General features: G+C 41.8%; 1 protein-coding gene across 2 annotated transcripts in view; it reads left to right on the forward strand.

Moving 5' to 3' along the window:
• Positions 1-14227, forward strand: part of GRK6 (G protein-coupled receptor kinase 6) — a 201620-nt gene that overhangs the window by 85223 nt on the left and 102170 nt on the right. The window contains exons 3-7 of one of the 2 annotated variants that reach the window (XM_069244490.1): positions 3035-3147; positions 5436-5513; positions 5670-5770; positions 6045-6101; positions 9000-9092. In XM_069244490.1, coding sequence (XP_069100591.1) covers positions 3035-3147; positions 5436-5513; positions 5670-5770; positions 6045-6101; positions 9000-9092 — 442 coding nt within the window. The remainder of the gene's footprint in view (positions 1-3034; positions 3148-5435; positions 5514-5669; positions 5771-6044; positions 6102-8999; positions 9093-14227) is intronic. The other variant, XM_069244491.1, reaches the window with a different exon arrangement.

The following is a 14227-nucleotide window of genomic DNA, read 5'->3' on the forward strand; positions in this document are numbered from 1 at the left end:
CAATTAAATTTCGGCATCCCACAAAGAACAAATCTAAAAAAGCAAACGGTCACCTGAAAAATATGACTGAGCACCGGAATGACCTGTTCAAAACATGTCTCAAAATAAATGGATACATCTCTTAAACCCCAAACCAATATCTGAGCTGCTCCCGGGTTAAATTTCACATCTTCCACTGTGAGAGAGCAGGTGAATCCAAATTCAGTCAACAGCCCAACCATAAAAATACATCTATCAGTTACAATGTTGCTCTCCAGAAGCACCCCACCGTGTCACGAGCAAAGAAGAAAAAAGGAAAAAAATAGCATCTTACCTTCACCATAAAAGCAAAACCGTTTCTTGTCTCTTCCATTGTATAAATCCGCCACGCAGCACAGAGCAGACGCTTTTCACAGCACAGACCATGTGAACCAACTTCAACTGTGACAAAGAGTCACAGATCAATAAGCAAAAAAAACAGCCATTTTCCAAAATGTTTATGGAGTAATTAGGCTACCGCCTCGGTATCTAAAACACACCTCTGTCAGAAGGAATCTGTCAGCCAGAGAAGAGAAAACTGTAGAGCGGACGCAACTCAGTTGTGGCCTGTTTCAAACACCTGAATGAGACTCAATTCAAACTATGCACCTGATGAGTAAATTGCTGCCTGAACAACAACATTAAAGAACTTAGCACAACATCTTGGCAAACGCAAACCCTCATAGGGAATGCAGGATAAACTAAAGCATGCCAAATAAAAGCAGGAACGACATGGATTACCCCTTTCAATGTCCTTTTCAATTTATTACCGGGTCTGAAACCTAGAGGAGCTCGGCCCGTTTAAAGTCATGCTTAGAGGTCTGTCGGAGCAGGACACAATCTTCGAGGCCTTCTAGCTGCTCAGGAGTAATGGAATGTATTTATCAGATCGCCAATATCAAGCACAGTCCCCTCCTGTAGCCGTTGAGAGATGCTTCGTAAATAATTAATAAAGGTGGAGTACTCACAAAGGAGAGCAAGCCTAAAAAGATTGAAAACGGGCCTGGAAGTAGATGCTGATGAATATTACCTTGCTTCGGTTCCTGTACTGTCCACGAGATGGTGCTATCCTCACTCAGAACTGAATACAAAACGACAGCACAGTTCAGCAAGGTTTCCATTACTTTGGGCCGGATGCAGTCAAATAAATGGTATTGTATGGTAATTTATAGTGCGCGTTTCATTATGGCCCTCCCAAGGTCTAGATTGTCTGCTTTTGGTGCAGTTGGAGTTACTGGGGTTTGTGATAGTTACCTAACTGCTCTTCACCCCAACCTCAATGCGTCGCCGTATTTGAGAGATCAGAAGATTATAGCTTCCAGTGGTCTCTTCGCAAGTTCCTAAGTTAAGTGAACTGATAAAGAGGTGATGGTTGGCATGGCCGAACTCGAGTCTAGATCTTGGAAGAATGAACGGAAATCCTGTCTCTTGTCCAGTGTCCTATGGCAGAAGGTGCAGAGTGTGTGCTTTTAGTGTGACCTTCTCTCTTGACAGAGCAGTCAGGTTGAATTTATTGTGATTTCTTATCATGAATGTATTGGAGTTCTGTCCTTAGTGTGTAGCTCTAAGAGAGCTTTTCATTCAGGATTGTCTCTAGCCGGGGAAGAGGGGTAGATATATGTGCCACGGCTGCTGATTTATTCTAGGAGTGCCGGTGCTATATTCAGTGTGGTATTGTCATGAGGGAGTAGTAGCCCTGTGCTTAGTTTTCTATGGTGTGGTGGATTGTGTTAGTGCAGTGATCTGGAAGAATGTAGTCTCTTGTGGGGCAACAATTCATTTGTGGTATAATGCTAATGTTGTGTTTAGTGTGTTGTCTTTCCCCAACGAATTTGTGCCCTCTTCCATGAGACAGATGTCTCTTGTGGTGTCTGGTTCCGGTAGGTAATAGCAGTGTGTTTTCACTGGTGTCTTGGGTGAGTTTGTGCTAAGATTGGGGTCTTGTGCTTGAAGAGACAGTTCTGCGTCAGCCTACATGAACTTTCACTCATGGATGATCTTGCTATTGTCAAGTTGCTTTTGTAGAGTGAATGTGCTTATTAAATAATACCCACAAACCTAAACATGGCAATGTGTTGTGGTGATGCTGGCCTTACTGTCTTGTCCTAGAAAGGGAGTAATATCACTTTTAGTATTATCTTGTCTCCAGGGTTCATTATTGCCTTGAGTAGAATGGTCTCTTGTCCTGAATGGCCTTTAGTCTTGTTTTTAGTACGGTGCCCTGTCCTGTAACAATAGTGAAGCTCTCTTTTAATGTACTGTTGCATGGCATCCTGGAGAAGCATAAAGGTTATGTTCAGAAAGAGTATTAATATTGCATTTTAGTATGATGAGCTGTCCAGGAACAGTGATGAAGCCTGCTGCTAATCTAGTACAGTTATTTCCTAAATAGGTCCATGCCAGATTTTCAGATTAAGCACTAGTATACATTTCCGTATAATTTACATGGATGGAAATGATTGACATTGTGGCTATTTTGCAGGTTTTTACAGTGATATGGCCCTCCTCATCCACATCTCATAGTGTATTATGAGTTGTGTCCTGGATGCATGATATTGAGTTTAGGGTGATCTCCTGGAAGATCAGCAATACTGAGTTTGTTTTGATGTGATGTCCTGGAACATTGTTGAAGTTTTCTGTCAGTGTGGCATGATGTGTTGTGGATAGGTAGGAATGGTAAGTATAGTGATGTTAGGAAACAGTGGTAATGTACCTGCCATGGATGATTTCCAAACCAGTAATTAATGTAATGTCTTTGACCAGGGCAGCTGTTATCTTTTGTATAGTCAAGTGTTTATCTGGGGTGGATCACAATGTGATCTTAATTGCAATCTGCTAGTAGAATAGCAAATCATGTTGTGTGTGTGTTTTTTTTTTTGGGGGGGGGGGGGTCTGAGGGAGGGGATCTGTGGGAGGGGAAGAATAGCAATTTGTGGGGGTAGGTCCTGTAGCCTTTGCACAAGCTTGTCACAGAGCACTAATTTAGCTCATTTAGTTTCTGTTTATCTTTATGCAGAGCGAGATTACGTCAGCCTCTGTGAGAAGCAGCCCATTGGAAGGGCGTTGTTCCGGCAGTTTTGCGAGGCCCAGCCTGGCCTCTTCCGTTGTGTACGGTTTCTGGATGCTGTGGTAAGAAACATTTCTTCCTCTGCCTTCATGGATAAGTACTTTGATCAGGAGGAGGAAGTGCCCCCTGATACTCTCAACCCTATGATGGTATGTTTTGTTTTACACTTCAGAAATAAACCACCCTCCCCTTCCTGCACACCACAGACTTATAACTGAGAAACCACATTTTTGTTGTTATTGGAAATGACCAACTTGTGCGTGATATTTCCCCACAGTTTAGCATTGATTTTTTTTCTGCCCTAGCACTCTGTGAACTTCTGCTAACCTGTAGTAATGTGCTGTGCATCACCTTCAAACATGAGAGACATACCGCTGACTGGCGTATTTAACTTACCTAGAAGTCCAGAGTAGATGGTACCAAGGTGCAGCTAGTGTCAGTAGGTTAAATGTCACACATTGGATTGCATCGTCCATTGGGCCACCCCACTACAATGACATTGTAGACATGACTACAGGCCTGGCTGCAGGTTTTAACTGCAAATTCAACCTGACAAAATAAACCACCTTTTTAAATATTAATATGTCACCCATAAGTTAGTTTTTTTGCCCATAATACAGGGTGCATGGTATTTAAACATAGATGTAAATGTTTAATGTTAAGCATGTTCCTACAGTGAAAAAGCCCTAAAAGCTGTGTTCACTTTAGAATAATTAGCGGTTTCATAGCAAAGAACTAGGATGCTATGTTCCATGCTAACACTGTATTTAAGGAATGGGGCTTGCTAGAAAACTAGTTAGCAACTATTTGAATCGTTACTAAAAATCCAATTCAGTGCTGAAGTCTGTTTTTTCTAGATATTATGGAAAAGTAACTTTTAGAAAACTACCTTTGCCCTGCCTGAACTGCTTGAAATCTAAAACTTCTGCCATCCTATAACTATAATTTGAATAGATGTGAATGAAGTGAGAGCTGGCTCCCTAGAGCAAACAATAAGCTGTCCTGAATGGGCGGAGATAACCCACCTGAACCTGGCAGAATATGCAGGGGGCTCTTGGAGGATCCTTTTTGACATTAAGTGTGAAGTCCTGATTGAATGCCACATCCTGCGTGACGGGCCTACTGGGGTTTCCCTTGTGACAATTTGTGCGCACTTCAAAAATACCTCCCCTATCCCAGTAAAATGTTAGCTGACACTTGGACAGGACCGTTTTGTCCCCCGGCCTTTTAGCCCCCAATCACAGTGGGCCTCTTTTGATATTACGGTGTCAGTCTGTTTGTCAGGTCTGCTGGGTTTACGTTTAACATGTGAGGTGCACTTCATAGGGTGAAGGCAGAATGCCAAAGCAATCCTTGTGTATTTGAAGATTTAAAAAAAAAACAATGCTTATTTCTAGCTCAGATGGATCAAAGGTTTCTTTAAAAAAAAGTCCTAATTTACTGAATGATGTATTCATGTGTTAAACTAATACAGAAGAGCTGAAACTCTTTACAAGACAGCATTAACGTGTGTTAAAAATTACAAAATAGTGAACTAATACTGCCACAGAACATGAGGTGTTGTGCTTCATAATGTGCCTTATCTTGACACATATTTTAGTCATCCCTGGTGTGTAATGTGGTCCTTCTTTACCACCTAATTGTATGATATTGACCGTGTGTTAGTAAATGAAGGACTCACTCCACTGCAGTCCGCCCTAAAATTGATGTTTTTTAGAACTGTCTGTGTTTGCACGGAACAGAATACTGACTTCCTTTCTTCACTTTCTAGTCATTTCCCACTAGGAGGTACTGCAAGATAGGGGGGCTGTCGGACCATGTCCAGCACAACAGTTGTGCCATTGAATCCATCCTGCAACTTACTGACGAGGACCAAATGGCCAAAACTGTCTGAAGTTGCTTGTGTTTCCATTGGAGGAGGGCCAAGACTGTCTTGAGTATCATGTCAGGCAAATATACAAGGGACTGGGATGAAACCCCTTGTGATTACTAGTGGCTGGTATTAATTCAAACAAACCTCCCTTCAACTTTTGGTCTCCTAAGGAGACTGTCATATTTGGCACTAAAAGGGACAGTGGTCACAAGATCCTGGGTGGTTCAGGTGAAAATGAGGGCATGGAAGTGACTGGTAGAACCTACGGTTCTGCTTCACCGTATATTACAGTAAGAGTAAAATTCTGCTGACTTGCATAATGTTAATACCTCATTTATAGTTGTTGAGACTTGACCCCTACATTTTCCTTGTTCACAGCTGCTCCACTTGTGTTGCATGAGCCTATCACCCCATCTTGCTCAAAGAAAAATCAGCTTAATGGTTTATATGCCCCTTTTTCTCTTTGTTTCGGTGTAGGCAGAATATGAAGTTACCCCTGATGAGAAGCGGAAGGAATGTGGGCAGAAGTTGATAGACACCTTTCTGAAACCAACGGTATGAGTGTTAGCCTGCTCTGGAGGGGTACCGATCCCCATGCTTTGCTAGGGGAGGTGGGACTCTACATTCTTAAGTGAGGAGCTTCCTGCTGCTTGTGGTAGAGGTGGAATGCAAGGACTTTTCTTGTGTTAAATTTGCTGTTTTTACCCCTAGAGTCAAGATTACATCCCTGAAGCGTCCAGTCAACTGGTGGATGTGTGTTTTGAAAAACTTATGGAGGATCCCTGCAAGGAGCTCTTCACGGAATGTGCCAGGTGAGTCCTTGGGCACCATAAAGCAGATCATGATTTCTTCCAGTCTTTGCAGGTAAATCGTAGGGCAGACACGGTTAGAGTGAGCCTGAGCAAAAACGTCTACACCTAATTGTGCACTCCTCAAAATGTTGTTGGGTGTTTCATAATAAACAAATGCTTGATATTTCTGTGAAATTTGAATCGATTTTTGTGGTTGGATTATCCACGCATCAAGATACATGCCAACACACATATATAAAAGCATACACCTCGATTTGTTTTTTTTTTCTTCCAGAAACTGTTGTACACCCAGTTGCACCTGGCACAACATTACTTTCATTGATTGTTCTCAGTATGTATAGCATGATTATATTTTATCCGTTTTTAAATTTCTCCAGTTATTTGATTGGGATATTCCAGAATGGATTTTGTTTTCAAAAATATGTGTTTTTGCACTCAACACATGTAAATGTACCTGGACAGAGGACATTAAGCCTTTTATTTAGTTTTTTTTATTTATGGCCATTACCGTTCTAAGTATACTATTCTCCCACAAAATAAATGTTTCATTTTATTCTGTTTTTTCTTACCTTCCTCTTTTGCCAGACCCATATCATTGCATATGATGATGGGGCAGTTCAGGTCTCAGTTAATTTTGCTACCCTGCCTTTACACATGCTGGATTCTATTTTAAATGTATATTCACAGTATCTTGTTGCGTCTTTAGCCTTTTATCCTAATTACTTAAAGTGAAATAATTAATATGTGTAGTTACAATATGTTAATGGACTGTATGTATGTTGGTGCGATACAAAATTTACAAGGTGCTGCACCCATGCATTAGTCTTTGAGAGGATTCCAGTGAAATTCACTAGCTACATAATCTTCACTATCAGCTTAATTTTTCTTACTTTTCTGGGGGCTACATTTACTAAGTCTAGAACACCTTTGAGGCATTTTACTTTCTAGTTTTATCATCCATAATTTTTTATTTCTAACTTTCATTTGAAGCAGGTGACAGTTTTTGTTTTACTACGAGGTCATTATCCCTGCAGAGAGAATGTACTGGTTGATCCGTTGTGGAGTACGAGAGGCATGTGTAGCTGTAGATACACATGCTTTGCATAAGTCCGCTATCTAGTGTTAGGCTCGGAGTGCTGCAAGTTGTTTTTCTTCGAAAAATATTTTTGAGTCACAAGATCGAGTGACTCCTCCTCTCGGTGCTACTGCTCATGGGCATCAAGTCCTTTGTTAGATTTTTTTCTTTCCGCTGTCTGTTTCGGACGTGTTTCCTCTCGCTCCGGTGAATCTGGGTACGGTATCTTCTGAACTTTATTTCCACCTTTTCTATCAATATTGGTATAATTCTCCTTCCAGAACTGTACAGTGGAATTGGCCTGCCGGATTTGAAGTGGAATGGTGTTCCATTTTCTTTGTATGTAGCAGGAAAAAGCACAGCACCTACTCTTTAAAATAAATGTGTGCAGTTCCCCCGGTTTCACTATGCAGATGCTTCATGTTTGTGTTCTGAAGGATAACGTGGTCTTGCTGTTGATAGTTTTGTGAAACATACAGTCAATTTTGAATGCTAGACTTGATTGTGAGTGTGGATTTCAGAGAGATTCTGTTAAATGTCCAAATACTTTTGCGACGAGCTACCACTTGAAGAAAATCTATCCAGTAGTTGATGAGTTTTCTTGCTATATATTCTATGTAATGTATTTAGGGCTTTTAAATGGATTGCTATAATATCTCTTCATTTGTAAATTGTTCATATTTGCGCGAGTATTCTGTATAATGAATGGCTTCGACAAAAAAGTTGTTCATCTGGTTGTCTTCATAGTTGTTTCTTGAACAAAGTACAGTTGGTGATGTAAATTACAAAAATGGCATTAGCTGATACATGTTTAGTCGCAAGGCAAAGTTCTTCTCAATTTGTCCAAGGAGTTGAATGTTATTTCTGACTTTCATTTGAAGCAGTTGATAGCTTTTCCTCTTATCCTTGGCCTCCATTTTGAGCAGAATATGTATATGTATACTTAGTGTGCTAATTGTGATCTGGAGTGCACTCTGAGTGACAATCACTGTCAAGACATCTTGACGAAATGAAAGGAGTACATTGCACAAAATGTTGCCTAGTGGCAAGCTCCATACCTCTGGATCATCCTTTTAACAGAGGCATAGCTGCACTGTCAGTAGTCTTGATTTTTGTTTTTTTTCCATTTGCTGAAGCATAAAGCACTCATGCAGACGTCAGGCTTGATAGTGTTTATTTTGGCTTCGACTGTAGGTCTTGCTCAGTGAAAGAACCAACTTTCTTCTGTTGAAGGTTCACTCCTGAGTGCCTCCCCTCTTGTGGTTCACTCCATTACTATTTGCTAACCAGTAGGTGACTCAGAAATAGGTATCGTTGATGGTGCATATGTTTTTCATTGAGCAGTACAAACTGCTGTCCTTTATCTTCTGTTTTATTTAACACTACAATAAATTTAACAGTGCAAACAAGGAACACTTTAAAATGTGTATTCTCTTGAATACACACATTTTTGCATTAAAACTAGGGGTGACTAGCTTTTTTATGTACTTTAAAATGCACGTTTCCACATTGGGTCCAATTTCTACTTACAATCGCCCAAATGTAGTTTTTGTTCCCACAATGTTCTGTCCATATATCAATATAGGGTCAGGATTTGCAAAGTGCTTTTTTTCTACTTTCGAGGCTCGTTTTCTCAGACCTATTCCATTGGGTACATCTTTAATTTAGAACAAGGTGAATTAATAACTGTTGGACATTTCAGTATCTTTTTTGACTTCTTAAAATATGCTTCATAAAGCTTTAGTGAGAATTTAGTGACTTGAGCTTGATCATCTTTTCTGCTTCTGTATGTAGCAGGTTGCAGACATCAAGCAAATGTAGTGGTTTTGTATTTCCACAGGATTTGCTTCTAGTCATGGAATTCATAAATGCCAGGCCCTATGAATGAGGGGGACAGTGCTTCAATGTCTGAGTCTCAGTATGCTTGCAGAGGTGTATAGTAAATGCAAGCTCACAAAGTTTGGGATGAGCTCTTAAGTATGCCTAAGGAAGGGCTGTGATGTGCTTCATGCGAGTGGTGTTTGGCCTTCATTGTAGGTATTACACCCTCTTTAACTACCATTGTTTTGGATGGTATTGAACTCTCCACTGCATTCTCTTGGTCATTGAATCCAAAAAGCAATAATGCGGTCTAACTTTGATTTTCTCTTTCAGGTTGATACATGACTACCTGAGCGTTGCTCCCTTTGCTGATTACCTTGACAGCATCTACTTTAATCGTTTCCTGCAGTGGAAATGGCTGGAGCGGTAAGATGGCTTTACCGAAATGCTCACCCAGTTGGTAACTTTTCAGGAACAATTAGGGTGTTGAGGCTGTGGCGTATATATTTTCATGTTTTTGGGGGTACAAGTAGTAGAGGAGAGAGGTAGGCTCTGAAATGGTGAGAGGTGGATCTCATTACGTTGTTTATATGGGCTCAGCTTAGAATACAGAGGTATACTGCTGCAAAGGAAGATTTCACAACCTTTATTAGAAGGTTATAAATGGGTGGCTTTATATGAAGAGAACCCCATGGTCTCGATCAAGGCATTCTTGCTGATATTCATAAATGGTATCCCTATAAGGTATATCTCCACACATGCAGGATCTTGCAACTCATTTGTTAAAATATTAATTTTTGTTTTGGTAATACGTTAAGTAACATATGCCTTATTTGTGTAATATTTTGTCTTTTTAAATGAGACCCTGTTGAACTACTGTGAAGTACATTTGACTGAAAATACAACTCATAAATTTAAAAAGCGAAAAAACAAACTAATAATGCTATGCAGAGAATATTGACTGTACAACTTTAATGATCCCAAATTCTGCACTGTCTCACCATGCACAGCAGTGTCGATCAGTCTAGCAGTCCGTGTTTTCCTCTTACTGTGCAATGATCTTTGAACATCTGAACACTTTCTAAGCTTTATTTATCCTTAGAAGATTTCTTGGTAGCTCTTTTTAATCCTCTGGTTTTGTCATGCTAATGTTGTTTATTCATTGCTATTAAAGAAGGAGCCCCTTTTCCTTGTTTTGGTGGAGGTATTGCTTTGAATGCCTACTTCTCACTGGTGAAGAAGATAGTCTTTCTGATAGATGTTCTGTCTGTGGTTGCAAGAAATACAGGAAGATAAAGATGAGTGAATAGTCAGATAACCGATTCTTTAACATAACGTGTATTTGTAAAGCGCATGTTCATCCAGAACGGTATCTTGGTGCTGAATAACAGATGTTTATGAAACTCAAGAAATGTGTAAAATTGGTTAGGAGATGCGGTTCCTTGTGCTGCTGGAAGACTGATAAGAAGCCTGCCAGGCTGGGAGAACTTGGCAGGTTCCTAGGACGTGTCTGAAGTCACTTTCAACCAAAAGGGCTGTTGTTAACCATTCTTCAGACTGAGATCCAACACCCGGCATATAAGCTGTTATGCCTCTGCTGTTTTTCCTTGCAATAAATCACCTCTGCATTGTACCATTTGATGTTGAGGCCATTGGAGTGGTCTTGTTTGACACCAAGGACCCATTTACTATCCGGTAGTACTCAATGTTGCCATTGTTTCGCCTTCAAAGATCTTGACACCGGTATGCCTCACTCAACTGTCACAGACTACCCCACTGAAAAGCATCTCCTTTTCTTGAATCTAAGCCGAGAAGTTTGTACCCATCCCAGCTCGGCTGCCAATTAGACATTAGTGCAGGAATGCAAAGACATGCTTTTTAAGACAAAGTAAGCAGATAAACATAGACTCCCTTGTGAAAGTCTTTGTTACAGGGCCAATAAGACATTGCTCTGTGGGATTTCCTGTAGCTCAATAGGTATACTATTCTCTAGATCCTCTGGGTCACTTGACAAATATCTATAGGTATTTATGGCCTCTATGGTAAAAGCCAGTCCTTCTTATTAGCACTTAACATGTAATGTACTCTTTCAGTACACATTTTTTCAGTCTCATAATCTTATACACCAAAAGATTCACCAACTGAGTTCAACATTATTAAAGTTCTCCTCCCAGTACAAACACTGCTATTTATGGGGCCCTGCAGCTCCTCTAAAGCGGAGGCAGGAGAAAATGGATGGGCAAAAACAAAGGGTTTGTGAGTTGATTGCAGTCAGTCAGCATAAACTCCCATGAGAGTGGTTCACAACAAATAAAGTTGAATATGGGACTGACTATATGGTAAGCCTTGAAGAAGTCCATGTTGAATGAAACATGTTGACTACGAGCAACTGTATGAATGCAAATTTGAAATCAATAAAGGATGTTCATTAATCACAAAGTTAGACTTACAAGTATTACCCACATCTTTGGAGAAGTTCAGTGGATCGCAGCATTGAGAGGTAAGTGCTTCCCCCTGACACCAATGCCGTGCTTGTGCCTGCCCACACGCGCTACACGTGGAGAGAGCCCCAGGGAGAGCCATGAACTACTGGGCCTATGAGGCTGATACTGCCACTTCAGAATCAGATTCTACCTGTCTCCCACACGCCACTTCATCACTACCCCACCTCGTCTTTTGCCATGCAGTTCTGCAGCCGGGGCCGCTTTGAGAGCAGTGAATGTGCCTGGCTGCACCTGTGATAATCAGCGGTATTGCTGCTGCTTTGTTTGTCACCTTATCTGCCTACTGCCACTGTACTCTGCTCGCTCGTGGAGATGGCCGGACATGACTTCGTGACAGGGCGGTAAGGCGGTGGGATGCAGAGGGACGGTCGGGGAAGTTCGCTCCATGCCATGCCAGGCTGTCCTGCGATGTTGTGATGCACAGCCAAAAGGCTACAGCCTCAACTGTGCATGTGGCTTGAGGCAGCGGCTCCTGCAAGCATAGGGGGAGGGGGGCAAGGGGACAACTTTTGTTGCTGTTTGCTGCTGCAAGTGTTGTTGCTGTTCTTGCGGCCCAGCAGACCCTCACCCACAGCACTGACCACTTCTGCTTTTGTGAAACCTGTGCTGTGGTTCTTAACTGTGATTTTTAATTTGGTACTGCATTATCTGCCCTTAGATATAGCATTTTGGTTATACCATGGGAAAAAGAGAGACTACTACAGGGAGTGCCCTTGATGCAGAAGTTCACACTCCTTCAACCATTGATAACTTCCTGGTGCGGGCAGTAGACCTAGTTTCTAACCAAATAAAGCTGGTGGAGCGCTGACTTTCAGTTGTAACTGAGGACCTGGACAGCTTGCCGCTGACTAATACACCTAGAATGTCTCTCACAAGCAGCTGCAACCCCCAGCATCTTTCACCAAAGGTCTAAGCACTTTTAGCTCTCCCATAGGGGGCACTGACATCAATGTTGGCCCTTCACAGAATAGCCTGGAGGATGGGGCTGCGGCTACAATTACAATTGCTATTTGTATTGGTACTGGTAATAGCTCCACAAGTTTAGTGTGTACACCTGAGCCTGTGGCGAAGCGAAGGAAAAGGTCACAGAAGCCAAAAACATCTAAACCAAAATCAATCCAACTAATTCCGGTAAAACCAGGGCTCAACGACCAGACCATCTTGTGCCCCTGAATATCAATCTTTGGGATTGTCTGAGCACGAGCCTTAGTGAACATTTTGACACCAAACTACGTCCGGTCTATGATCGCCTTGCTATTGTTAAGACCAATTTGAACGTATTAATAAAACTAGGAGAATCTGTTCCTGTCTCCTTGCAAATGACAGTCACTCGTCATAGTTGGTGCTAGTTCACCAGCTGCTAGAGCAGGACCAACCATGCAGCTTTCATCCGATATAAGGAAAGTTGAGTCTAGAGGTGGTTTCAACATTGTAATTCTGTCTTCGGCTATGACTTCTGGAGTAGTTGCCAACCTTGTGCCTCAAGGGAGTGGACCCTTGCTTCTTCCTAGTAGCCTTCCTGAAAATTACCAGCCAAGGCATGCAACCCTCCCTGTGATCAACCCCCCACTGGCTTCCTGCCCCTATGTAATCACCCTAGCCAATGTTCCTAGCCTGGTGATTGACTCACCTGATCCAACTAGTGCCCTAAAGAATAAAGTAACCCATTGGCTGAACAACAATGTGAGCTGTCAGTGGAACTTCCACAATGAGATTCTTTATGTACGGCGGGTAGGGGGCATAAGCCATATGGGGAGGCAATTCCCATGAGACATAATCATTAATGTTCACAGCCCCATGGTTGCAGAGGAAGTATTAGCCTTAGCAAGAGATAGTATGATTAAGCCAAGCTCAGTTAAAATCTTGCCGCTTGGTTTATTTTATAGATACTTGTCTCAGGCCATCACAGGAACTATGGAGGTCAATCTCTAGTTCAATCCCATAACGGGAAACAATTTCACTCTTACCTTCCCCTGCAAATTAGATTCCAGGCACTAACGACTGACTTTCTGAAAAGAGGGGTGTTTGCGCTGAAGATAATGTTGCTGGGATGATTAATCACTGTTGGAATGCCAGCCCATTGGGTCGCGCATCCACCCCCTAAGGCCGACATTCCTGGGCCCGACTGACTAGCCATGGGTTCTTATCTCCACATGATGAACTGCGATACCTTAACCTGGTAGGTGACTGGGGTCCTTACGGATGGGAGTTGGGGAGGGCCTGGTTTGGATGATGAATTGGATGGAACTGTCTGCCGCAATCAGTGTTAACGAACATGCTAGTGCCTCCCACGTGGGGGCAGAGAGACTCCTTTCTCATGCGGTTGCTATGGAAATTGTGTACACGAAATGGGCTGTTTTGATGAGGTTGAGAATGTGGGGTATGGGTGAGGTGGGGGCTCGCCTCATTACAACCACTAGGTTGTTATCTTGGAATTTGGCTGGTCTTGCATCCAAATTGTCCTGCCATGAGTTGTGTGCATTCATTGATACTTATGATAAATTTATTTTCCAGGAAACTTGGTCCACTGTCCCAGTGCACCATTCACGATTTGTGACTTATAGCAAGGAGGCAATTTTGAAAGGCAGGAGTAGGCCAGCAGAGGGTTTAACAATTTGGGTCAAAACTACTCTTATGTGTAGTATCAAGGAAACAGTGAGGATTTCCTGGACATGCTGTGCATTTCTTGAAGTTCTCCAGGTACGACTTCATTTTATCTATATTGTTTATTGCAGGCCAACTGCAGGTAAATCTGAGTCTGGAGTAATCCAAATGCTATCCGCCCATTTGGCTGGTCTCCTGTACCAAGCTGTTAAGATTGTAGAGTGAGATTTTAATGGTCAGATTGAGCCCCAAGGTGCTAATGTGGAATTTTATTTACACAAAGAAACCCAATTATGGCACATTCCTAAGATAGCTATCCCCACTATTAAAAAAAAAAAAAAAAAAAAAAAAGACCCGTACGACTCTCCAACTTAACTCCTTAGTATTGAATATAGGTTTGAGAACGTGTAATGGTAGGTCAAAGTTGGATAAAGAAGGCAAACATACCTTCAA

This window comes from Pleurodeles waltl, chromosome 7, assembly GCF_031143425.1.
Source record: "Pleurodeles waltl isolate 20211129_DDA chromosome 7, aPleWal1.hap1.20221129, whole genome shotgun sequence".
Classification (NCBI taxonomy): Eukaryota; Metazoa; Chordata; class Amphibia; order Caudata; family Salamandridae; genus Pleurodeles; species Pleurodeles waltl.